Source organism: Molothrus aeneus, unplaced genomic scaffold, assembly GCF_037042795.1.
Source record: "Molothrus aeneus isolate 106 unplaced genomic scaffold, BPBGC_Maene_1.0 scaffold_30, whole genome shotgun sequence".
Classification (NCBI taxonomy): domain Eukaryota; kingdom Metazoa; phylum Chordata; class Aves; order Passeriformes; family Icteridae; genus Molothrus; species Molothrus aeneus.
Window position 1 is genome coordinate 5,399,813 of NW_027098964.1, and position 26,426 is coordinate 5,426,238.

Sequence of the window (26,426 nt, forward strand, 5' to 3'; positions counted from 1 at the left end):
GTGACAGTGACAATGACAGTCACACACCGATGCTGTAGTAGCTGTAGACGCTGACAGGGACAGTGACAGTGACAATGACAGTGACAGTGACAGTGACAGTGACAGTCACACACCGATGCTGTAGTAGCTGTAGACGGGGACAGTGACAATGACAATGACAGTGACAGAGACAGTGACAGTGACAGTGACAGTGACAGTGACAGTCACACACCGATGCTGTAGTAGCTGTAGACGGGGACAGTGACAATGACAGTGACAGTGACAGGGACAGTGACAGTGACAGTGACAGTGACAGTGACAGTCACACACCGATGCTGTAGTAGCTGTAGACAGTGACAGTGACAGTGACAATGACAATGACAGTGACAGTGACAGTGACAGGGACAGTGACAGTGACAATGACAGTCACACACCGATGCTGTAGTAGCTGTAGACGGGGACAGTGACAATGACAGTGACAGGGACAGTGACAGTGACAGTGACAGTGACAGTGACAGTGACAGTCACACACCGATGCTGTAGTAGCTGTAGACAGTGACAGTGACAGTGACAATGACAATGACAGTGACAGTGACAGTGACAGGGACAGTGACAGTGACAATGACAGTCACACACCGATGCTGTAGTAGCTGTAGACGGGGACAGTGACAATGACAGTGACAGTGACAGGGACAGTGACAGTGACAGTGACAGTGACAGGGACAGTGACAGGGACAGTGACAGTGACAATGACAGTCACACACCGATGCTGTAGTAGCTGTAGACAGTGACAGTGACAATGACAGTGACAGTGACAGGGACAGTGACAGTGACAGTGACAGTGACAATGACAGTCACACACCGATGCTGTAGTAGCTGTAGACGCTGACGGCCGCGGGCTGGATCAGCCCCACCTGGAACCTCTGGTGGGCCTTGAAGGTGAAACACTCCTGGGCCCTGTGTGACACCTGGGGACAGCGCGGGGACAGGGATGGGGACAGGGGACATTGATGGGGACAGGGACAGCCATGGGGATGAGAACAGGGACAGGGACAGGTGACACAGGCAGGGGACAGGGAGAGAGGAAAGGGGACAGGGACAGGGGACATGGGGGTGGCACTCAGACAGGCTGCGAGCCACCTCCCCAGCGCACCCGGTCCTGTCCCCAGCCATGTCCCCGTGCTGTCCCCACCCATCCCTGTCCTTGTCACCACCTTGAGACTGTTGCTGTCACCACCCCTGTGCCCAGCCCTGTCCCTGTCACAGCCCTGTCCCCCTCCTGTCCCTGCTCATGTCCCCAACTCCATCCTGACCCCTGTGCCATCCCATCCCTGTCCCTGCCCCTGGCCCCATCCCTGTCCCCCCACATTGTCCCTGTCGTGTCCCTGTCCCTGTCCCCCCACATTGTCCCTGTCCCCGTCCCTGTCCCATCATGTCCCCATCCCTGTCCCCCCTTGTCCCTGCCCCTGCCCATGTCCCCATCCCTGTCCCCCCACCTTGTCCCTGTCCCTGTCCCTGTTCCTGTCCCATCATGTCCCCACCCCTGTGTCCCCATCCTGTCCTATCCCTGTCCCACCTTGTCATTGTCCCATCCTGTCCCTGTCACCACCCCAGTCCTGTCCCCACCCCCTGTCCCCAGTGTCCCCACCTTGTCCAGGTAAATGACGACGTTGCTCCGCTCTTTGTCCTGGTCCAGCTCGAACTTGGAGATGTACCTGTCCACACCCTCGGACAGCTGGGGACAGGGACACAGTGACATTGGGGACAGTGGGGACAGTGTGACACTGGGGACAGTGTGACACCAGGACCATGGGGACACATGGGGACAGCAAGGATGTGGGGACACAAGGACGCACATGTGGCAAGGAGGGGACATGGTGGCACATGATGGCACAAAGACTTGGGGTCCCTTGTCTTTGTCCCCATGTCCCCGCAGTGTCCCCATGTCCCCCTGTGGTGTCCCCATGTCCCCCTGTGGTGTCCCCCTGTCCCCGCAGTGTCCCCATGTCCCCATGGTGTCCCCATGTCCCCCCGTGGTGTCCCCATGTCCCCTCACTGACCCTCCTGAGGTCCTGCACGTCCGGTGTGAATCCCGTGAGCATGGACACGTCCAGGATGGACATGGTGGCATCCACGGTGTCCAGGTACCTGTGGGGACACAGCTGAGGCCACCCCGCCTGTCCCCACCCCCCTGTCCCTCCCGATGTCCCCAACGTCCCCATGGGACAAGGTGAGTGCTTTTTGTCCCCAGTGTCACCATCCCTGTCCCCAGTGTCCCCAGTGTCCCCAGTGTCCCTCCATCCCATTCCCCACCCTGTCCCCAGTGTCCCCAATGTCCCCAGTGTCCCCATCCTTTCCCTGATATCCCTGTCCCATGGTCCCCAATGTCCCCAGTGTCCCCAGTGTCCCCATCCTCTCCCCAATGTCCCCGTCCCAGTGTCCCCAATGTCCCCAGTGTCCCTCCATCCCATTCCCCACCCTGTCCCCAGTGTCCCCAGTGTCCCCAAAGTCCTCAGTGTCCCCAGTGTCCCCAATGGCCCCAGTGTCCCCATCCTTTCCCTGATGTCCCTGTCCCATGGTCCCCAATGTCCCCAATGTCCCCAATGTTCCCAATGTCCCCATCCTCTCCCCGATGTCCCTGTCCCCAACATCCCCTCTCTGTCTCCGTTGTCCCCAGTGTCCCCAATGTCCCCAATGTCCCCATACTTTCTCAGCTGTCCCTGTCCCCAATGTCCCCAATGTCCTCACCCTGTCCCTGATGTCCCCAATGTCCCCATTTTCCTCCTTGTCCCCAGTGTCCCCAGTGTCCCCAGTGTCCCCAGTGTCCCCACCTGGTGCAGATGTTGATCTTGACCGTCCTGATGACATCTTCCTCTTCCCTGCCTGGTGGGGACACCGAGGTGACATCGAAGGTGACACGGGGCGCTCACAGAGGGGACACGGGGAGGGGCTGGCGGTGACACCGCCAGGACAGGGAGGGGACAGTTGGGGACCCACCCTTGTTGACCTCCTCCACGTCCACGCTCAGGTGGAACTTGTCACACTTGTCCTCCCTCTCGGGGACCTTGGCGTGGTACACGGTCACCACCGTCATTGTCCCCTTGCCCACGCCCTCGGCCTTGACCGTGAAGTCCTCGTTGTGCTTGGTCTGAGGGGACAGGGGACGGTGGGGACATCGGAGGGGACACTGGGGACATTGGGGACATCGGGAGGGGACATCGGGAGGGGACATTGGGAGGGGACAGGGACATTGGGGACATCGGGAGGGGACAGGGGATGTTGGGAAAGGACAGGGGACATCAGGAGGGGACATTGGGAGGGGACATTGGGGACATTGGGAGGGGACATTGGGAGGGGACATTGGGGACACTGGGGACGTGGTACACGGTCACCACTGTCATTGTCCCCTTGCCCACGCCCTCGGCCTTGACCGTGAGGTCCTCGTTGTGCTTGGTCTGAGGGGACAGGGGACACTGGGGACATTGGGGACATCGGGAGGGGACATTGGGGACATCAGGATGGGACAGGGGATGTTGGGAGGGGACACTGGGAGAGGACAGGGGACGTTGGGAAGGGACAGGGGATGTTGGGAAGGACAGGGGACATTGGGGACATTGGGAGGGGACATTGGGGACATTGGGAAGGAGACAGGGGACGTCCCCAGGAGGGGCAGGGGACATTGGGAAGGACAGGGGACACTGGGGACATTGGGAGGGGACAGGGGATATTGGGGACATTGGGAGGGCACAGGGGACATTGGGAAGGACAGGGGACACTGGGGACATTGGGAAGGAGACAGGGGACGTCCCCAGGAGGGGCAGGGGACATTGGGAGGAGATAGGAACAAGGGATGTCCACAGGGTTGAGAGCACACAGAGGGGACAGGGAAGGGACAAAGGCAACGGTGGCCGTGGTGATGGGACGGGATTGTCCAACGAGGAGACCCAGAGGTGACAGTGCCAGGTGACAGTGCCAGGGGACAGGGGACAGGGTGACAAAGTGACAGGTGACAAGGGCCTGAGACATCCCAAACCTTGAGAGGCCACAGAGGGGACAGGAGGGGACACGGAAGGGACAACGGTGGCCATGGTGATGGGAGGGGATTGTCCAACGAGGAGACGCAGGGGTGACAGGGACAGGTGACAATGCCAGGGGACAGGGACAGGGACAGGGACAGGAACAGGAACAGGTGACAATGCCAGGGGACAGGGGACAGGGACAGGAACAGGTGACAGGGACAGGTGACAATGCCAGGGGACAGGGGACAGGGACAGGAACAGGTGACAGGGACAGGTGACAATGCCAGGGGACAGGGACAGGGACAGGGACAGGGACAGGAACAGGAACAGGTGACAATGCCAGGGGACAGGGGACAGGGACAGGTAATAGGGACAGGGACAGGGACAGGTGGCAAGGACAGGGACAGGGACAGGTGCCAAGGACAGGGACAGGTGCCAAGGATGGGTGCCAAGGACAGGTGACAGGGACAGGTGCCAAGGACAGGTGACAGGTGCCAATGACAGGTGCCAGGGACAGGTGCCAAGGACAGGTGCCAAGGACAGGGACAGGTGCCAAGGACAGGTGCCAAGGACAGGTGCCAAGGACAGGGACAGGTGCCAGGGACAGGTGCCGAGGACAGGTGACGAGGACAGGTGCCAAGGACAGGGACAGGGACAGGGACAGGTGCCAAGGACAGGGACAGGTGCCAAGGACAGGTGCCAGGGACAGGTGCCAAGGACAGGTGCCAAGGACAGGTGACAAGGACAGGTGACGAGGACAGGTGCCAAGGACAGGTGCCGAGGACGTTACCTCGGCGGAGCGCGCCACCAGCGCGTTGCGGTTCTCGATGCGGTACTTGATGGGGCTGGCGCGGCGCGGCAGCAGCACCGACACGTCCAGCTCCAGCTGCTCCTGGGCCTGCGCGGACACCTGGTACTGGGCCAGCGCTTGGAACACCAGGATGGTGGCCTGAGGGGACACTGGGGTCACCAGGGCTTGGGGACACCACCTGTGTGTGCTGGGCCAGCGCTTGGAACACCAGGATGGTGGCCTGAGGGGACACCGGGGTCACCACAGCTTGGGGACACTGGTGGAGAACCCACAAGGGCTCCGGGGTGGTCTGAGGTGACTTTGGGGTCACTGGGGCTTGAGGACACTGGTGGAGAACCCACAAGGGGTCACGGGTGGGCATGGTGGCCTGAGGGGACACCAGGGTCACCAGGGCTTGGGGACATCAGCTCAGTGTACTGGGCCAGGGTTGGAACACCAGGATGGTGGCCTGAGGGGACATCGGGGTCACTGGGACTTGGGGACACTGGGTGGAGAACCCACAAGGGCTCCGGGGTGACAATGGAGGCCTGAGGGGACATCGGGGTCACCGGGGCTTGGGGACACTGGGTGGAGAACCCGCAAGGGCTCCGGGGTGGCCTGAGGGGACACCAGTGTCACCAGGCCTTGGTGACATCACCTGGAGCTCCCCAAACTCTTCTGAGCGCCCTTTGGCTCCTGCGCCACCCAGGACGTCCCCAAAACGACCACGCCCCTCCCTGTCACCCCCAGCGCCGCCGGGTGTCCCGGGGATGTCCCCGCGGTGGCCGGGGCTGTCCCGTGTCCCACCTGGGTGGAGCCGTAGCCCCCTCCGTAGTAGTTCTGCTGGGCCAGCCACCGGACCACGGGCCCAGCCAGCTCGGCCTTCTCCATCTGCACCAGGGCCAGCAGCGCGTAGGACGTGCCCTCGATGTTGTAGGTGCGGGCGTTGTGCTCCTCCCAGCTGGCCCCATCTGCGGGGACATCGGGGACACCTTCGGCCACCAGGGACCCCCACGGCCACCTCAGCCCGGCCACAAATGACAGCCCCGGGTGAGGCGTTATCTCAGGAGGGTCCTAAACCACTTCTGGAGAAGCTCAGGAGGACCCAAAACCACCTCCTCTTAGCCCAGATCTCAACCCTGGGTGAGGATTCAGTTCTGGAGAACCTCGTGAGGACCCAAAACCACCTCCCCCGGCCCCAAATTCCAACCCTGGGTGAGGATCAGTTTTGGAGAACCTCATGAGGACCCAAAACCACCTCCTTTCACCCCCATTTTGACCCCTCTTGAGATGTCACCTTTGAGAGAACCTCATTAGAACCCAATCCCACCTCATTTCACCTCAATTTTGACCAATTTCCACCCCAGGTTTAGTGTCATCTTTGGAGAACCTCATGAGGACCCAAACCCACCTCCTTTCACCCCAGTTTGACCCCTCTTGAGACGTCACCTTTGGAGGACCTCCTGAAGACCCAAACCCACCTCCTTCCACCCCGATTTTGACCAATTTCCACCCCAGGTTTGGTGTCACCTTTAAGAGAACCTCGTGAGAACCCAATCCCACCTCATTTCACCTCAATTTTGACCAATTTCCACGCCAGGTTTGGTGTCACCTTTGGAGAACCTCATGAGGACCCAAATCCACCTCCTTTCACCTCAATTTTGACCCCTCTTGGGGTGTCTACTTTGGAGAACCTCATGAGGACCCAAACCTCCCTCCTTTCACCCCAGTTTGACCCCTCTTGAGACGTCACCTTTGGAGAACCTCATGAGGACCCTCTCACTCTTGAGCTTCCCGGCCAGGGCCAGCGCGTAGGACGCCAGGGCCACCGTGTAGGGCCGGGCCAGCTGCTCGTAGCGCCGCGCCAGGAACCCGGCGGCCTTGTTGATGCTGTCGTCCAAGCTCTGGGAACCAAGGATGGAGAATTTGGCATCTCAGGTGGCTTCCACGATGGTCTGGAAGCTCAGGAATGTCACCTGTGGGGCCACTCACGTTGATGTGGTCCTTGCAGATGTCCCGTGCCTCCTGCAGGGCGATGAGCACGAAGGCGGTGAGGGACACCTCGGGCTCGGCGCCGGCGTAGCCTCCCTGTGGGACGAAAAAGAGGGAAAAAACCTCGGGATTGGGGTTTTCCAAGAGCTCAGTGGTCCACAGCAGCTCATTCCAAAGATGTGTCCTTGACCGGTCCGAGGGACAGCCAAGGGACAGCCAAGGGACACCCAAACTTCACCCTAGGGACACCCAAAGGGTCTCTGACCTTCATGTGACCTTCAGGTGAGGAACACCCAAGGGAGATCCAAAGAATATCTGACCTTCACCTGACCTTCACCTGACCTTCAGGTGAGGAACACCCAAGGAGCATACAAGGAACACCCAAACTTCACCCAAGGGACACCCAAAGGGTATGTGACCTTCATGTGACCTTCAGGTGAGGAACACCCAAGGAACATCTAAGGAACACCCAAAGGACACTCAAGGGACATCCAAAGGGTCTCTGACCTTCATGTGACCTTCAGGTGAGGAACACCCAAGGGAAAATCAAGGGACACTCAAATGTCACCCAAGGGACATCCAAAGGATACCTGACCTTCACCTGACCTTTACCTGACCTTCAAATGAGGAACACTCAAGGGACAATCAAGGGACACCCAAGGGACACCCAAACTTCACCCAAGGGGTGTCCAAAGAACATCTGACCTTCACCTGACCTTCAGGAGAGGAACACTCAAGGGACAGTCAAGGGACATTTAAAGCATATCTGACCTTCACCTGACCTTCATGTGAGGAACACCCAAGGGACACTCAAACTTCACCCAAGGGACATCCATAGGATATCTGACCTTCAGGTGAGGAACACCCAAGGGACAATCAAGAGACACCCAAAGGACACCCAAAGATCACCCAAGGGACATCTAAAGAATATCTGACCTTCACCTGACCTTCAGGTGAGGAACACTCAAGGGACAATCAAGGGACACCCAAAGAACACCCAAGGGACACTCAAGGGACACCCAGTGGACACTCAAATGTCACCCAAGGGACATCCAAAGGATATCTGACCTTCACCTACCTTCACATGAGGAACACTCAAGGGACACTCAAGGGACACCCAATGGACACCCAAGGGACACCCAAAAAGCACCCAAGGAATGTTTGACCTTCACCTGACCTTCACCCAAGGAATGCCCAAGGAAATTTCTGAGGTTCATCTGACCTTCACCCCAGGAAACTCCAAGGAACACCCAAAAACCACCCAAGGAACACCCAAAAACCCACCCGAACTTCAACCAAGGAACACTGAAAGAATTCCTGAGGTTCACCTGACCTTCAACCAAGGAATGCCCAAGGAACACCCAAAAAGCACCCAAGGAACACCGGACCTTCACCCAAGGAACGCCCAAGGAACACCCAAAGTTCACCAGACCTTCACCCAAAACCTCCCACCCTCCACCCGAGGTCCCCCAAGCTTCGGCCACCAGCAGTGACAGGGTTGAGGTGTCCCCCTACCACCATCTCCTTATGGATGACGGGCGCGTCCTCCTGGAAGACCCCGTCCGGCTTCTGCTTGTTGAGGATGAGCCACTTGATGGGGCCGCAGATCTCGCTGTGCTCGATGTCCGTCAGCTTCCTGGCCATGGCGAACACCTTCACCACGTAGGCGGTCAGCCTGGGCATGGGGACACCTGAGGGTCACACCTGGCCGTGTCACCTGGGCTGGGTGGTGGTGGTGGTGGCAGCAGGTCCCTCACCAGGTGCTGGAGGGGCGGCTGGTGAAGGCGGCGTGGGAGCTGTCGAACTTGCGGTAGGTCAACTGTTGGGTGTAACCTGCGAGGAGATGGCCATCGGTCAACGTGAGGGGTGGCCTGGGTGGGCTTCAGGCCACCAATGTCCTCCAGCCGTTGGTCAACGCCAGGGGTGGCCTCAGGCCATCAATGTCCTCCAGCCATTGGTCAACATGAGGGGTGGCCTGGGTGGGCTTCAGGCCACCAATGGCCTCCAACTGTTGGTCAACGCAAGCGGTGGCCGCGGGCCACCAACGTTCTCCAGCCGTTGGTCAATGCAAGGGATGGCCAGTGATGACTTCAAGCCAACAACGTTCTCCAACCATTGGTCAATGCAATGACAAATTTGAGGATGTTCCCACCATTTTGAGGACTTTCCCACCATTTTGAGGATGCTCCCACAATTTTGAGGACAGTTCCCACCACTTTTCGTTGCCATCCATCATTTTGAGGACGTTCCCACTATTTGAGGACATTCCCACCACTTTTGTTGCCGTTCCCACCATTTTGAGGACACTCCCACCACTTTTGGGGCTGTTCCCACCATTTTGGCGCCATTCCCACCATTTTGAGGGCATTCCACCATTTTGAGGATGTTCCCACCATTTTGAGGGCATTCCACCATTTTGAGGATGTTCCCACCATTTTGAGGACATTCCCACCATTTTGAGGATGTTCCCACCATTTTGAGGACATCCCCACCATTTTGAGGATGTTCCCTCCATTTTGAGGACATTCCCACCATTTTGAGGACATTCCCACCATTTTGAGGATGTTCCCTCCATTTTGAGGACTTTCCCACCATTTTGAGGACATTCCCACCATTTTGAGGACGTTCCCACCATTTTGAGGACATTCCCACCATTTTGAGGATGTTCCCACCATTTTGAGGACATCCCCTCCCTTCTGGGGCCGTTCCCACCTTTCTTGATCAGCTCGATGGCGCCGGCCCGGCGGTCGACGCCGAAGTTCTCCCACTGCATGGTCTTGTCCAGGTAGTGGACGGCGATGACCGTGGGCGTCATGCTGATCATGTTCTGCTCCCCACAGCCCGACGGGGTCACGATCAGGTGCTTCAGCTTGGCCCCATCGATGGCCTTCTCCACGATGATGGACACGGGGTTGCCTGGGCCAGGAGAGGACGTGTCACGCTCAGGATGTCCCACCTGTCCCCCTCCCCAGCCAGGTTGTCCCCACGTGTCTTCTCCGTGGTGCTCACCCTGGATGCTGACTTTGGTCTCCGACTCGGTGTTGGGGACGATGTCCGAGAGGTCGGCGGCCTTCACCCGCTCCTCCTGCACCCCATCTGTGGAGTGGGGTGGCCGTGGTGACCCCAAATCCTCCCCTGAGGTGACCCAGCCCCACCCCACATCAGGGTGTCCCTTGAGATGCCCCAGTTCTCTGGTGGGATGTCCCCTGTCCTCCAAGCTGTCCCAAACCTGAGCTTGGAGGTTCCTCCTTGATCCCTCCAGAAGTCCCAAACCCATGGTGGGACCTCCCTGGTCTCCAAAAGATGCCCCAAACCCACAGTGGGACCTTCCTGGTCCCCAAAGATGTCCCAAACCCACCACGGGACCTCCATGGTGCTCAGAGATGTCCCAAACCCACCACGGGACCTCCATGGTGCCCAGAGATGTCCCAAACCCACCACGGGACCTCCATGGTGCCCAGAGATGTCCCAAAGCCACCGTGGGACCTGCCCAGAGATGTCACTCACTGACTCCCTTCTTCTGCGGGTCCAGCTCCACGATCTTCACCGTCTTCTCCAGCCGCATCCCCTCGGGCTGTCCAGGGCAGAGTCCGGCACTGAAGGTGGGCTTGGGTCTGGGGTCCTCCCCGTCCCAACCCCTCTGGACCACTGGGAGAGGCCTCCCAGTATAAACCAGTACCCCCAGCGACACATGGGGACAGCCCCAGGAGGCCACACCGGGTCACACAGGTCGCTGAGGTCCTGGAGACCCCAAGGTCACTCTTGTGTCTTGGTCAACTTCATTGTGTGGCCACCATGGTCAGCCTGAGCTTGGTGACCCCACCCAGATCATCAATGAAGATATTGATTGAAAACACCAAATCAATGAGGGCATCGAGTCCCATGGTCATCCTGGCCCTGGTGACCCCATCCAGGTCACCAATGAAGATATTGATTACAAGCATCAAGTCCCATGGTCAGCCTGATCCCATCCAGGTGATCAATGAAGATATTGATTGAAAACACCAAATCAATGAGGGCATCGAGTCCCATGGTCATCCTGGCTTTGGTGATCTCACCAATGAAGATATTGATTAAAAATATCAAATCAATGAGGGCATCAAATCCCATGGTCATCCTGGCTTTGGTGATCTCATCAATGAAGATATTGATTAAAAATATCAAATCAATGCGGGCATCAAGTCCCATGGTCATCCTGGCCCTGGTGACCCCATCCAGGTCACCAATGAAGATATTGATTACAAGCATCAAGTGCCATGGTCAGCCTGATCCCATCCAGGTGATCAATGAAGATATTGATTAAAAACACCAAATCAATGATGCAACCAAACCAAACTGGCCACACACGCTGACCCCTTGGTGCCACCACGGCTGACTGGACGTGCCACCACCCACCCCCCACCTCTGCCGTGGTGGACCTGGCCCACCCATGGTGGCCGCCCAACCACTGAAGGAGAACACCATGGATGCCACCATGCTGGGAGCATCTCAAGAACGTAGATGCCACCACTGGTGGCCACTCACCACCACCCGGAGCTTCTTCTTGACCCCATCACCCATGTATCGGTCACGGACAGACGCCTTGACCTCGACGTCCAGCTGGCCGAGCTTGAGGGGGACGATGACGAAGGGCACAGCGCGCGAGGACTCGGCCTTCACCCGCAGCACCTGCTGGAAGCGCCGCTTGGCCGTGGAGGGGCTGCACAGGTCGGGGTTGTAGATCAGCTCCACGCGCACCTGGACGGTGACAAGGAGGTCACACCTGAGGTCTGGACAGGGTGACCTTTGGCGTCCCCAAAAAAATGTCCCCAGCTGACCGTGATGTCTTGTGGCATGTAGTTGTAGAGGATGGCGCGGATCTCCACCTGCTCGTTCCTCACCACCGAGTAGGGCAGGCGGAGGTCGATGAAGAACTGCTTCATCACCGTGACCTCGTAGGGGGTGGCCACGCACAGCCCTGGGGTTGGGGACACGTGAGGGCTTGGGGTTGGGGACACCTCGTGTCCCCAAGGCAGCCCCGAGGTCTTCAGAGGTCCCTGGAAGGCCAGGGAGTCCTCAAAAGGCTTGGGAGATCCATCAAGACCCAGAGTCCTCAAAAGGTTTGGGAGATCCATCAAGACCCACAGAGTCCTCAAAAGGTTTGGGAGATCCATCAAGAACTGTGGGATCCTCCCAAGGTTTGGGAGATCCATCAAGAACTGTGGGATCCTCCCAAGGTTTAGGAGATCCATCAAGACCCACAGAGTCCTCACAAGGTTTAGGAGACCCCTTGAATCCCAAAGTTTAGGAGATCCCTCAAGTTCCATGGAGATCCCTCAAATCCCAAGGATGGCCACCAGGCTTTGGGGCATCTCCCCCTCAGATTTTGGAGATCCCTCAAATCCTGGTGAACCCCTCCAGGCTTTAGGGGACCCTTCAGGGACCCCCCACGAGGTTTGGGGACGTTCTGCTGGCCCCAGGAACCCCCTTGTCCTCCATGACCCCATACCTTTGGTGGGGGAGAGGCTGACGGCCAGGATCTCCCAGGTGGTGATGGAGTCCTGCAGGTACACGGGCACTGTCTTGGCCGAGACCCTGGAGAGGACAGGAGTGACCAAGGCGGTCATGGCCCACCCCAGGCCAGGCTCAGGGGGTGTCACCATGCGACTTTCCTGGTCCCCAAAGATGTCCCAAACCCACAACGGGACCTCCCTGGTCCCCAGAGATGTCCCCACCCCACGGACCCCCAAGCAGGACCAGGAGCTTGGAGATGACCCCTGAGAGGACCAAGAACCCCTGAGCTGGGCCGGGAGTTTAGCAGGGACCTTTGTGTGGCTTTGGGGTGACCATAACTGCTCTCCAGAGATGTCCAAGCTGGATGGGGACAGGGTGCCCAGGCTGGGCTGTGGGGTGGGAGGGTGGTGGCACAGGAGGGTGGTGGCACAGGAGGTCCAGGCTCACCCCAGCTCGTTGGGATCCCCTGTCAGCTGCTCCACCTGCCACAGCCAGCTCTCGGGGAAGAGGGTCCGCGAGGTGATTTCACCTTCCTCCAAGAAGGGATCCTCGTCCTCAAAGCCTGGGGGTGGTGGCATCGGACCTCTCGAACGTGGCCTCAGGGCTGAGACCCCTGAGTGGAGCCGGTATCACCCCAGCGCCACCCCAGTGTCACCCCAGCGCCACCCCAGTGTCACCCAGTGTCACCCCACTGTCATCCAGTGCCACCCAGCGCCACCCCAGTGTCACCCCAGCGCCACCCCAGTGTCACCCCAGTGTCACCCAGTGCCACCCAGTGTCACCTCAGTGCCATCCCTTGTCTTGCCCAAGGTCACCCAACTGCCACACAAGCATTGCCCAATGGGTTGTCCAAGGGCCACTTGACCTTCACCCAAGGAATGCCCCAAACCCACCCAAGACCCTCCCAACCTTCACCCAAGCTCCACCTGAGGAGCACCCAAGGAACACCCAAGGTTCACCTGACCTTCCACCAGGGAAAGTCCAAGGAACACCCGAAGAACACCCAAGGAACATCCAGAGAACACCCAAGGAACACCCAAGGTCCACCTGACCTTCACCAAGGAACACCCAACCTTCACCCAAGCTCTGGTCAAGCTCACCTTCACCTGAGTTCCACCCAAGGAACACCCAAGGTTCACCTGACCTTCACCAAAGAACATCCAAGGAACATCCAAAGAACACTCAAGAACACCCAAGCTTCGCCTCACCTTCACCAAGGAACACCCAAGGAACACCCAAGGTCCACCTGACCTTCACCAAGGAACACCCGACCTTCACCCAAGCTCTGCTCACCTTCACCTGAGTTCCACCAAGGAACACCCAAACCCACCCAAGACCCTCCCAACCTTCACCCAAGCTCCACCTGAGGAGCACCTGAACTTCCCCCAGGGAAATTCCACCAAGGAACACCCAAGGAACATCCAAGGAACACTCAAGGAACACCCAAGGAAAATCCAAAGAACATCCGAGGAACATCCAGGGAACACTCAAGAACACCCAAGCTTCGCCTCACCTTCACCAAGGAACACTCAAGGAAAACCCAAGGAACACCCAAGGAACACTAAGGTCCACCTGACCTTCACCAAGGAACACCCAAGGAACACCCAAGGTCCACCTGACCTTCACCAAGGAACACCCAAGGAACACCCAAGGTCCACCTGACCTTCACCAAGGAACACCCAAGGAACACCCAAGGTCCACCTGACCTTCACCAAGGAACACCCAAGGAACACCCAAGGTCCACCTGACCTTCACCAAGGAACACCCGACCTTCACCCAAGCTCTGCTCAAGCTCACCTTCACCTGAGTTCCACCGAGGAACACCCAAAACCCACCCAGGACACTCCACCAACCTCCACCCGAGGTTCCTCCAAGCTCCCCGACCTTCTCCCACCCTCCGTGACCCAACACTTGCTTCTGGCCAGGCCGGTGCTGGGCGAGAGGTTCTGCTGGTCCCGCTTGGCCTTGATGTATCTGCAGCAGTCGAGGAAGGCGCGGACGCAGGCGTCGCCCTCCAGGATGTACTCGCTCCTCTGCTCGCAGCCGTGTCCCATCGGGTTGTCCTTCATCCCGTCCTCGCAGCACCTCCTCTCCAGCTTGTCCGAGTACTCGGCCGCTGGTGGACACCAGGAATGGGCTGGGACAGGCCCTGGTGGCTCGAGGGAGTGGGGACCTCGGGCTGTGGGACACTCTGGTGGCTCTGGAATGGGGACCTCGGCGTGTGGGACACTCTGGTGGCCCTCAGGGCTGTGGGACACTCTGGTGGCTCTGGAATGGGGATCTCAGGGGTGTGGGACATTCTGGTGGCCCTCAGGGACATGGGGACCTCGGGGTGTGGGACATTCTGGTGGCTCTTTAGGACATGGGAATCTCAGGGGTGTGGGACACTCTGGTGGCTCTGGAATGGGGACCTCGGGGTGTGGGACACTCTGGTGGCTCTGGAATGGGGACCTCGGCGTGTGGGACACTCTGGTGGCCCTCAGGGCTGTGGGACACTCTGGTGGCTCTTTAGGACATGGGGACCTCGGGGTGTGGGACATTCTGGTGGCTCTGGAATGGGGACCTCGGCGTGTGGGACACTCTGGTGGCCCTCAGGGCTGTGGGACACTCTGGTGGCTCTTTAGGACATGGGGACCTCGGGGTGTGGGACACTCTGGTGGCTCTGGAATGGGGACCTCGGCGTGTGGGACACTCTGGTGGCCCTCAGGGGTGTGGGACACTCTGGTGGCTCTTTAGGACATGGGGACCTCGGGGTGTGGGACATTCTGGTGGCCCGCAGGGTGTGGGACACTCTGGTGGCCTTTGGGACATGGGACACTCTGGTGGCTCTGGCATGGGGACCTCAGGGGTGTGGGAGACTCTGGTGGCCTTTGGGACACAGGACACTCTGGTGGCCCTTAGGGAAATGGGACACTCTGGTGGCCCTCAGGGACATGGGACGCTCCTCTGGTGGCATCTGGGACATGGGACACTCTGGTGGCACTTGGGACAGGGGTTGCTGTGGGACATGGGACACTGGTGACCCTCAGGGTCTGGGACACTTTGGCAGCCCCAGGGACAAGGGACACCCTGGGGACCTTGGGGACAAGGGACACCCTGGGGACCCCTGGGGACAAGGGACACCCTGGTGACCCCTGGGGACAAGGAACACCCTGGTGACATTGGGGACCAGGGACACCCTGGGGACCTTGGGGACAAGGGACACCCTGGTGATGTTGGGGTCAAGGGACACCCTGGTGACCCCTGGGGACAAGGGACACCCTGGTGACCTTGGGGACCAGGGACACCCTGGTGACCTCGGGGACAAGGGACACCCTGGTGACCTCAGGGACAAGGGACACCCTGGTGACCCCTGGGGACAAGGGACACCCTGGTGACATTGGGGACCAGGGACACCCTGGTGACCTCGGGGACAAGGGACACCCTGGTGACCTCAGGGACAAGGGACACCCTGGTGATGTTGGGGACAAGGGACACCCCAGTGCCACCCACCCTTGGTGCCCTTGTACTCGGCGAGTGCCAGCGAGCGCCGCTTGCGTTTGGCAGGCTGGGGACACAGGAGCTCTGGGGACAGAGGGGACACTGGTCAGGACCCCAAGGTGTCCCAGGTGTCACATCCCAAAGCTCAGCGTCACCTCCACCATCCCTGAGATGTCACCTCCTCCACCATCCCTGAGGTGTCACCTCCTCCATCCCCGAGGTGTCACCTCCACCATCCCTGAGATGTCACCTCCTCCATCCCCAAGGTGCCACCACCTCCACCATCCCTGAGATGTCACCTCCTCCATCCCCATGGTGTCACCTCCACCATCCCTGAGGTGCCATCATCCCCATCCCTGATGTGCCACCTCCTCCATCCCCAAGGTGCCACCTCCTCCACCATCCCCGAGATGTCACAACTCCCATCCCCAAGGTGCCACCACCTCCACCATCCCTGAGATGCCACCTCCTCCACCATCCCTGAGGTGCCACCTCCTCCATCCCCGAGATGTCACAACTCCCATCCCCAAGGTGCCACCTCCTCCACCATCCCCGTCCCCTGCTCCATCCCCAAGGTGCCACCTCTGTAAGATGCCACCTCCCTGAGGTGCCACCCGCCTGTCCCCGAGGTGCCACCACAGCTGTCCCCACCTGACCGCTGGGGCGTGGTGACCTTGACGCTGGTGGCCAGGCTCAGGCCGGCGTCCGCGAAGACGCCGACGTTGTCCCGGCCACTGCCCGCCGTGCAGCCGATGTCACTTTTCTCCACCGTGTCCCAAACCTGCGCCCACAGGGGACAGCTGTGACACTGCCACCACCCAGGGGTGACAGGACAGCCGTGACACTGCCACCACCACCCAGGGGTGACAGGACAGCTGTGACCATTGCCACCACCCAGGGGTGACAGGACAGCTGTGACACTGCCACCACCACCCAGGGGTGACAGGACAGCCGTGACCATTGCCACCACCCAGGGGTGACAGGACAGCTGTGATGGCCAGTGCCACCACCCAGGGATGATGGGGACAGCTGTGATGGCCACCACCCCAACCTGGGGACAATGGGGACAGCTGTGACGGCCACGGCCACCACGCAGGGATGGCAGGGATGGGGGACACCCGTGACAGCCACCACCACCACCAGGGGTGACAGGGACAACCATGATGGCCACCAGGAGGGGACGATGGGGACGGGGACAGCCGTGACAGCCACCACCCAAGGATGCTGGGGATGGCCATGGCCACCCCTTGGGGACATCGAGGACAGGGCCACCCACCCTGGTCTGGGTGAGCTTGTTCTTGTTGAGGACAAAGACCCCCTTGTCCACGGCCACCACCAGGGGACAGCAGGGACAGGGACAACCATGGTGGCCACCACCAGGGGACAGCAGGGACAGGGACAACCATGGTGGCCACCACCAGGGGACATCAGGGACACGGACAACTATGGTGGCCACCACCAAGGACCAATGGGGACAGGCACAACCATGGTGGTCACCACTAGGGGACAGCAGGCACAACCATGGTGGCCACCACAAGGAGATGATGGGGACAGGCACAACCATGGTGGCCACCACCAGGAGATGATGGGGACAGGGACAACCATGGTGGCCACCACCAGGGGACAGCAGGGACACAGACAATCATGGTGGCCACCACCAGGAGATGATGGGGACAGGCACAACCATGGTGGCCACCACCAGGGGACATGGAGGACAGGGCCACCCACCTTGGCCTGGGTGAACTTGTTCTTGTTGAGGACGTAGACCCCCTTGTCCACGGCCACCAGCCCCACGTAGGCCTTGTGGTCGCCCTCGAGGCGCAGCTCTATCCGTGCCCCTGGCTCTTGGACATGGTTGTCACGTTCTGTCGCCCCCTTCACCACCAGCTGCCACAGACACAGGAGGTGACGTCCCCAGGATGTCCCCAAAAGACACTTTTGTCCTCCCCCCACCACGGGAGACACCACATTTGGACATGGGGTTCATGTCTGGGCCACCAGGGCCACCAGGGCCACCTGGGTCACCCAGGAGATGTCCAAGCTCCTCGTGGAGTGTCCAAAACCGCACAAGTGACACCAAATCCCCACCAGGGGCCACTCAGGTCCCTCAATGTCCCCTCAAGTTCTTCCAAAGGTCCCCAAGGATCTCAAGGTCTTCCCAAACCCTTCCAAAGATCCCCCCGATCCCTCAAGGGCCCCCAAACGCCTCAAGGACCTCTCAGTTCCCTCAAGAACCTTCCAAATCCCTCAAGGACCTCCCAAACCCCTCAAGGACCTCTCAAACACCTCAAGGACCTCTCAGTTCCCTCAAGGACCTCCCAAACCCCTCAAGAACCTCCCAGGTGCCTCAAGGACCCCCCAAACACCTCCAAGACCTCCCAGGTCCCTCCAGGGCCACCTCAAGGACCACTCCACCACCACCAAGGCCCATCCAACGTCTCCAAGACCCCCTGTGACCCCCCTGGGACCACCAGGGGACACTGACGGAGCCCATGCAGGTGTCCTTGACGTCCACCCAGACGGAGTCGGCCACGATCTCGCCGGGCAGGACGTAGTAGAAGGCCACGATGCGGAAGGACGGGATGAGCTCGGGCGTCACCGGCAGGGTCATGGTCACCAAGCTCTGGCCGGGCTCGTGCCGCTGCCGGCCGGCTCGGAGGATGCGGCCCTTGGTCATGATCTGCCAGGAACCCAGGCTTGGTGACCACCTGGACGCCCCTCAATGACCCCTCAAGGACCTCCCAGACCCCTCAAGAACCTCCCAAACACCTCCAAGGACCTCCCAAACCCCTCAAGGATCTCTCAGTTCCATCAAGAACCTTCCAAACCCCTCAAGAACCTCCCAAACCCTTCAAGGACCTCCCAAACCCTTCAAGGACCTCCCAAACCCTTCAAGGACTTCCCAAACCCCTCAAGAACCTCTCAGTTCCCTCAAGGGCCTCCCAAACCCTTCAAGGATCTCCCAGGTCCCCCCAAGCTCATCCAAATGTCCTCCAGGTCCCTGGATGTCCAGGTGGTCACCAAGGTGGAGGCACCACCGATCAACCACGGGTACCTACCAGGTAGGTGAAACCTCCCAGGTCCCTCAGGGACCTCCCAAACCCCTCAAGAACCTCTCAGTTCCCTCAAGAACCTTCCAAACCCCTCATGGACCCCCCAAACCCCTCAAGGACCTCTCAGTTCACTCAAGAACCTTCCAAACCCTTCGAGGACCTCCCAGGTCCCTCAAGGACTGCTCAGTTCCTTCAAGAACCTTCCAAACCCCTCAATGACCCCCCAAACCCCTCAAGGACCTCCCAAACCCCTCAAGGACCTTCCAAACCCCTCAATGACCCCCCAAACCCCTCAAGGACCTCCCAAATCCCTCAAGGAACCCCCAAACACCTCCAAGGCCTCCCAAACCCCTCAAGGACCTCTCAGCTCCCTCAAGAACCTTCCAAACACCTCATGGACCCCCCAAACCCCTCAAGGACCCCCCAAACCCCTCAAGGATCTCCCAAACCCCTCAAGGACCTCCCAAGTCCCTCAAGGGCCCCCCAGGCTCATCCAAATGTCCTCCAGGTCCCTGGACGTCCAGATGGCCAAGGTGGGGGCACCACCGATCAACCGCGGGTACCCACCAGGTAGGTGAAGAACGGGACGGAGTTGCGGACGTTGTTGTCGCTGGTCTTGAGGTGGAAGTTGACGGCCAGGTTGTCCCCGGGCTGGAGCTCGGTGGCGGCCACCGCCAGGTGCAGGAAGTTGCCCGAGCCGGCCTGGCTGCGATAGGCCTGGGCCGTCATCTGCCGCGAGGCCTGGCGCTCCGGGGGCAGCCCCTCCTGCGCCGTCCGCACCTGGCACAGGGGACACGGTGGCGCTCGGTCAGCGGGGAGGGACACGGGCCGGGCTGGGGGCAGCGGGGAGGCCTTGGCCACCAGAGAGGTTCCATAGAGGAACCATCATGGAGAGCTTGGCCACCAGAGAGGTTCCATAGAGGAACCATCATGGAGAGCTTGGCCACCATAGAGATTCCATAAAGGCCTTGGCCATCATGGAGGGCTTGGCCACCAGAGAGGTTCCATAGAGGAACCATCATGGAGAGCTTGGCCACCAGAGAGGTTCCATAGAGGCCTTGGCCATCATGGAGGGTTTGGACATCATGGAGAGCTTGGCCACCAGAGAGGTTCCATAGAGGTCTCGGCCATCATAGGGGCTCCATAAAGGCCTTGGTCATCATGGAGAGCTTGGCCATCATGGAGGTTTTGGGCATCATGGAGGTCTTGGCCACCAGAGAGGTTCCATAGAGGTCTTGGCCATCGTGGTGGGCTTGGCCATCATAGAGATCTTGGCCATCATGGAGATCTGGGCCACCATAGGGGCTCCATAAAGGTCTTGGCCCCCAGAGAGGTTCCATAGAGGCCTTGGCCACCATAGAGGTTCCATGGAGGTCTTGGCCACCATAAAGGGCTTGGCCATCATGGCAGTCTTGACCACCATAGAGATCTTGGCCATCATGGAGGCCTTGGCCACCATAGGGGCTTCATAAAGGTCTTGGCCACCATAAAGGCCTTGGCCATCATGGAGGGCTTGGCCACCAGAGAGGTTCCATAGAGGTCTTGGCCATCATGGAAGTGTGTTGGTTATCATGGAGATTTTGGCCACTATGGAGGTCTCTGGCCATCTTGACCACCACAGTGCACTGACCATCACGAATGTCCAGTCCTGCTGTCCTGAGCCGTGGTCATCACCACCTCAGCCACCTCAAGCCCCGGTCACCTCCCCAGCCCTGGGCCACCCTGGTGAGGTGACAGCGGTGTCCCCACTCACGGTGATGGGGACGCTGTCCCTGGTGGCCGGCATGTTGAGGACCATCCTGGCCGTGCCATCGCCCCGCGTGGACACCTGGCCCTGGAAGCCATCGGCCTCGACTCTGACACGCGATGCTGGGGACCCGTCAGGGTTGGTGACATAAACCTGGAGGGGACACCAGGGGTGGTGACATAAACCTGGAGGGGACACTGGAGGGGTTGGTGACATAAACATGGAGGGGACACTGAGGGATGGGGGGACGTGGGAGTGAGGGAAGGGACACTGGGAAGGGGTGGTGACACTGGGGACAATGACACTGGGAAGGGGCAGTGATACTGGGAAGGGACACTGGGAAGGGGTGGTGGCACCGGTAAGGGGCAGTGACACTGCAAAGGGACACTAGGAAGGGGTGGTGGCACTGGGGACAATGATACTGGGAAGGGGTGGTGACACTGGGAAGGGGCGGTGGCACTGCAAAGGGACACTGGGAAGGGGCGGTGACACCAGGAAGGGGCGGTGGCACTGCAAAGGGACACTGGGAAGGGGCGGTGACACCAGGAAGGGGCGGTGGCACTGCAAAGGGACGCTGGGAAGGGGCGGTGACACCAGGAAGGGGCGGTGACACCAGGAAGGGGCGGTGGCACTGCAAAGGGACACTGGGAAGGGGCGGTGGCACCAGGAAGGGGCGGTGGCACTGCAAAGGGACACTGGCACCAGCAAGTGCCACCCCAGGGACACGGGGACAGCTCACGGTCCCCAGCCCCTCTCAGGTGACACAGGGACATCACCCAGGCACCGACTCCTCCTCCAGCCCCAGCTGTGCCCTGTCCCCGCCCCAGGACACCCCATGGGTCCCCGTGCCACCACCCTGGGCCACCGCTGTCCCCAAGATGTCACCAACCATGAGGTCAAAGGGCATCCCCGGCTTGAAGTACTTGGGGGTGCGGGTGAAGTGGATGCTGTAGGGGGACGTCACGATCTTGATGTCACCAAGCTGGGCCTCCACCATGTCACTGCCTGTGGGGACACCGAGGTGGCCGTGTCACCTCCGGGCCCTGTCCCCACCCCAGGTGTCCCCCCATCCTCACTGTCCCTGTCCCCTCACTGTCCCCCTGCCACCCTCCTGTGGGGACACCACGGCGGCCGTGTCACCTCCGGGCCCTGTCCCCACCCCAGGCGTCCCCCATCCTCACTGTCCCTTTCCCCTCACTGTCCCCCTGCCATCTGCTGTTCCTGTCCCCTCGTTGTCCCTGTCCCCTGTGTCCCCCTGATGTCCCTGTCCCCCCGTGTCCCCCCGTGTCCCCGCACAGACCCGACTCGGTGATGACGGTGACAGTGACATAGAGGGAGTGTCCCACCAGCTCCTGGGGCTTGGGGAAGCGCTCGCGCAGATGAGCCATGGACAGCAGGACGTCAACGTCACCGTTCTGCACCTGAGGACACATTGGGGACACATTGGGGACAGGGTTAGGGACAGCAGGACGTCAGCGTCACCGTCCTGCACCTGGGGACACATTGGGGACACATTGGGGACACATTGGGGACAGGGTTAGGGACAGCAGGACGTCAGCGTCGCCGTCCTGCACCTGGGGACACATTGGGGACACATTGGGGACACATTGGGGACAGGGTTAGGGACAGCACAGGGACAGCAGGGGGACAGCGTCACCATCCTGCACTTGGGGACATGGTTGGGGACATGGGGACAGGGTTGGGGACAGGGTTAGGACAGGGCTGGGGACAGGGACAGTGGCAGTGCCAGGCTCACCGGGACAGAGCTGGGGACAGGGACAGTGGCAGCGTTGGGGACAGGGACAGTGGCAGTGCCAGGCTCACCGGGATGCGCTGCAGGGACTGGGGGATGCTCTTCCTCTCATCGTCCACCATGACCCCAAACAGGACAAAGGCCATCCCGTCCACTTTCCTCCCGTACAGGTACCTGGGGACAGCCACCGTGTCACCCTGTCACCCTGTCACCCTGTCACCCTGTCACCCTGTCACTGTGTCACTGTGTCACTGTGTCCCCATGTCCCCATGCTGCCACCCCTGTCCCTGCCATCCCACCCCTGTCACCATCACCAATGTCACCCCATGTCCCCATGTCGCCCCATGTCCCCATGCTGCCACCCCATCTCTGTCGTCCCATCCCTGCCACCACCACCGATGTCCCCAAGCCACCCCGTGTCCCCATCGTGCCACCCCCAGGGCCACCAGCCAAGCCCAGCTGTCCCCTGTCCCCCCCACACAGCTGTGACCCCAGAGGGGACACTGTTGTCCCCAAAAAGGGACATTTTGGTGTCACCTGGCGTGGATGGACACCTTGAAGTCCTGCTGGCTGTCGATGTAGAGGAACTTCTTCTCAGGAATCAGGGACACCTCGAAGCTGGGCAGCACTGCGGGGTGACATCGGTGACACCGGTGACACGGTGACACCGCCACCCCTTGGGGACAGCCCCCGATGTCCCCAAGGCCACCCTCACCCCTCACCCACCGTATTCCTTGACCTCGAATTTGGTGCTGAAATCCTGCTCCGGAGAATCCTCGAATTTGGCCGAAATCGTCCACATGCCCAAGCTGGGGGAGGTGACAGGGAGGTGACAGGGAGGTGACAGTGCCAGGGGTGTCCCCAGGCCACCGCGGGGGACGGTGACACCCACCTGATGACCTCGGGCAGGTTGTGGGTGAGGGACAGGATCCCGTTTTTGGTCGGGGACGACACCAGGACTTGTTTGATGATGATGTTGTCGGGCGTCTGAGGGGACACGCGGGTGGCACCGTGTCACACCTGTGTCACCCACCCGTGTCACCCACCCGTGTCACCTCTGTGTCACCCACCCGTGCCACCCCAGGGCACTCACCTTGACCTCCACGGTGACCGTCTTGGCCACCGGCTGCATGAGGTGGTTCACGGTGAAGAGGCGGCAGAGCACTGGGAGGGGACACGGGGGACAAGGTCAGGGGACACAGGGGACACCCAGCACTGGGAGGGGACACAGGGGACTGGGAGGGGACAAGGTGAGAGGGGACAAGGGGGACAAGGTGAGGGGACAACATGAAGGGACATAGGGGACAAGGAGAGAGGGGACACAGGGGGGACACGTGGGGGACACGTGGGGACAGCCAGCACTGGAGGGGACACTGGGGACTGAGAGGGGACACAGGGGACAAGGGGAGCAGAGGGGGACCTGAGGGACAAGGGAGGGGACACAAGGGACAAGGTGAGGTGACAACGTGAGGTGTCCCCACAGTGTCCCAATCCCTTCGGTGTCCCCATCCCCTCCAATGTCCCCAGCTGTCCCTGCACTGTCCCCAGCTGTCCCCGCAGTGTCCCCATGTCCCCAGCTGTCCCCAGGCTGTCCCCGCAGTGTCCCCAGGTGTCCCTGCAGTGTCCCCAGGCTGTCCCCAGGCTGTCCCCGCAGTGTCCCCAGCTGTCCCCAGGCTGTCCCCGCAGTGTCCCCAGGATGTCCCCTGGTGTCCCCAGGCTGTCCCCACAGTGTCCCCACAGTGTCCCCAGGCTGTCCCCAGGCTGTCCCCAGGCTGTCCCCGCAGTGTCCCCAGGCTGTCCCCGCAGTGTCCCCAGCTGTCCCCAGGTGTCCCCAGGCTGTCCCCGCAGTGTCCCCAGCTGTCCCCAGGTGTCCCCAGGTGTCCCCACTGTGTCCCCAGGTGTCCCCGCAGTGTCCCCAGCTGTCCCCAGGGTGTCCCCAGGCTGTCCCCAGGCTGTCCCCAGGCTGTCCCCGCAGTGTCCCCAGCTGTCCCCAGGTGTCCCCAGGTGTCCCCAGGCTGTCCCCGCAGTGTCCCCAGGTGTCCCCGCTGTGTCCCCAGGCTGTCCCCAGGTGTCCCCAGGTGTCCCCAGGCTGTCCCCGCAGTGTCCCCAGGTGTCCCCGCTGTGTCCCCAGGTGTCCCCAGGTGTCCCCAGGTGTCCCCTCACCGGTGCTGCCCGGGGTGTAGATGGGTTTGTCGGTCTGCACGAAGATGTGGCCGCTCTGCAGGGACACCAGCAGCACCTTCTCCAGTGTCACCGCGCCCACCCGCGCTGTCACCGCCACAAACTGCTTCCCTGGCGCCTGCGGCAGCGCCTTGGCTGGCACCTGGGGACAGGGGGACACTGGGGATATGGGGACACTGGGGACAGTGGGGACAGTGGGGACATTGGGGACAGTGGGGACATTGGGGACGGGGGGACAGTGGGGACAGTGGGGACAGGGGGACATGGGGACACTGGGGACAGTGGGGACAAGAGGGACATTGGGGACACTGGGGACATGGGGACACTGGGGACACTGGGGACAGTGGGGACATTGGGGGGATTGGGGACATTGGGGATGGGGGGACAGTGGGGACACTGGGGATATGGGGACACTGGGGACAGTGGGGACACTGGGGGGATTGGGGACATTGGGGACAGGGGGGACAGTGGGGACACCGGGGACACCGGGGATATGGGGACACTGGGGACAGTGGGAGGATTGGGGACATTGGGGACGGGGGGACAGTGGGGACATTGGGGACATTGGGGATATTGGGGACATGGGGACACTGGGGACAAGAGGGACATTGGGGACATTGGGGGGATTGGGGACATTGGGGATATTGGGGACAGGGACATTGAGGACATCCATGGGGACAGGAGACAATGAGGACATTGGGGACATTGGCGACACTGGGGACATCTGTGGGGTCACCTGGAGGAGACCACCCTGCTGTCCCCAGCAGTGACCACCCCAAGGACACCAGGACTGACCACTGTCCCCAGCAGTGACCACTGTCCCCAGCAGTGACCATCCCGCTGTCCCCAGCAGTGACCATTGTCCCCAGCAGTGACCACTGTCCCCAGCAGTGACCATCCCACTGTCCCCAGCAGTGACCATTGTCCCCAGCAGTGACCATCCCACTGTCCCCAGGACTGACCACTGTCCCCCCCCGGCCATTCCCCACCCCCGCTCAGGGTCAGTTCCCGTTTCCCGTCCTGGGCAGTGACCGCAGGGACAGTGACCCGTGCTGGTCACCAGGGGGGTGGCACTGACCAGAGAGGGGACAGTGACCCGTGCTGGTCACCAGGGGGGTGGCACTGACCAGAGAGGGGACAGTGACCCGTGCTGGTCACCAGGGGGGTGGCACTGACCGGGGGGGGGACAGTGACCCGTGCTGGCCACCAGGGGGTGACACTGACCGGGGGGGGGACACTGCCCAGGGGGATGGCAGTGACCAGGGGGAGGTGACAGTGACCAGAAAGGGGTGGTGGCAGTGACCAGAAGGGGACAGTGACCGGGGGGTGGTGACACTGACCAGAAAGGGGAGGTGACCCCGTACCTTGATGGTGGCACTGACCAGGGGGGTGACAGTGACCAGAGGGAGGTGACACTGTACCTTGATGGTGGCACTGATCGGGGAATGGTGACACTGACCAGAGGGGCGTGGTAACAGTGACCAGGGCATGGTGGCACTGACCGTACCTTGATGGTGGCTGTGGCCAGGGGATGGTGACAGTGACCAGGGGTGGTGACAGTGACCGTACCTTGATGGTGACAGTGACCGTACCTTGATGGTGGCCGTGGCCAGGGGATGGTGGCACTGACCAGGACATGGTGACAGTGACCAGGGCATGGTGACAGTGACCAGGGGTGGTGACAGTGACCGTACCTTGATGGTGACAGTGACCGTACCTTGATGGTGGCCGTGGCCAGGGGATGGTGGCACTGACCAGGACACGGTGACAGTGACCAGGACACGGTGACAGTGACCGTACCTTGATGGTGGCCGTGGCCAGGGCATGGTGACAGTGGCCAGGGCATGGTGACAGTGACCAGGGCATGGTGGCACTGACCAGGGCATGGTGACAGTGACCAGGACACGGTGACAGTGACCAGGGGTGGTGACAGTGACCG

At 60.7% G+C, this 26,426-nt stretch overlaps 1 protein-coding gene across 1 annotated transcript in view; it reads right to left on the reverse strand.

The window, feature by feature from the left end:
- LOC136569947 (venom factor-like) overlaps nt 1-26,426 on the reverse strand; it is a 32,738-nt gene that overhangs the window by 3,824 nt on the left and 2,488 nt on the right. Inside the window, exons 3-35 of the mRNA XM_066570313.1 lie at nt 24,470-24,629; nt 23,400-23,470; nt 23,199-23,293; nt 23,033-23,115; nt 22,844-22,934; nt 22,378-22,480; nt 21,854-21,974; nt 21,443-21,558; nt 20,560-20,706; nt 19,374-19,586; nt 18,239-18,433; nt 17,482-17,640; nt 16,405-16,534; nt 15,766-15,837; nt 14,189-14,389; nt 12,721-12,835; nt 12,269-12,354; nt 11,598-11,737; nt 11,305-11,517; nt 10,288-10,354; nt 9,790-9,876; nt 9,493-9,696; nt 8,538-8,613; nt 8,296-8,455; nt 6,781-6,876; nt 6,542-6,692; nt 5,596-5,759; nt 4,789-4,947; nt 2,977-3,127; nt 2,811-2,862; nt 2,040-2,127; nt 1,628-1,714; nt 842-947 (exon numbers count right to left, since the gene is read on the reverse strand). Coding sequence (XP_066426410.1) covers nt 842-947; nt 1,628-1,714; nt 2,040-2,127; nt 2,811-2,862; nt 2,977-3,127; nt 4,789-4,947; nt 5,596-5,759; nt 6,542-6,692; nt 6,781-6,876; nt 8,296-8,455; nt 8,538-8,613; nt 9,493-9,696; nt 9,790-9,876; nt 10,288-10,354; nt 11,305-11,517; nt 11,598-11,737; nt 12,269-12,354; nt 12,721-12,835; nt 14,189-14,389; nt 15,766-15,837; nt 16,405-16,534; nt 17,482-17,640; nt 18,239-18,433; nt 19,374-19,586; nt 20,560-20,706; nt 21,443-21,558; nt 21,854-21,974; nt 22,378-22,480; nt 22,844-22,934; nt 23,033-23,115; nt 23,199-23,293; nt 23,400-23,470; nt 24,470-24,629 — 4,159 coding nt within the window. The remainder of the gene's footprint in view (nt 1-841; nt 948-1,627; nt 1,715-2,039; nt 2,128-2,810; nt 2,863-2,976; nt 3,128-4,788; nt 4,948-5,595; nt 5,760-6,541; nt 6,693-6,780; nt 6,877-8,295; nt 8,456-8,537; nt 8,614-9,492; nt 9,697-9,789; nt 9,877-10,287; nt 10,355-11,304; nt 11,518-11,597; nt 11,738-12,268; nt 12,355-12,720; nt 12,836-14,188; nt 14,390-15,765; nt 15,838-16,404; nt 16,535-17,481; nt 17,641-18,238; nt 18,434-19,373; nt 19,587-20,559; nt 20,707-21,442; nt 21,559-21,853; nt 21,975-22,377; nt 22,481-22,843; nt 22,935-23,032; nt 23,116-23,198; nt 23,294-23,399; nt 23,471-24,469; nt 24,630-26,426) is intronic.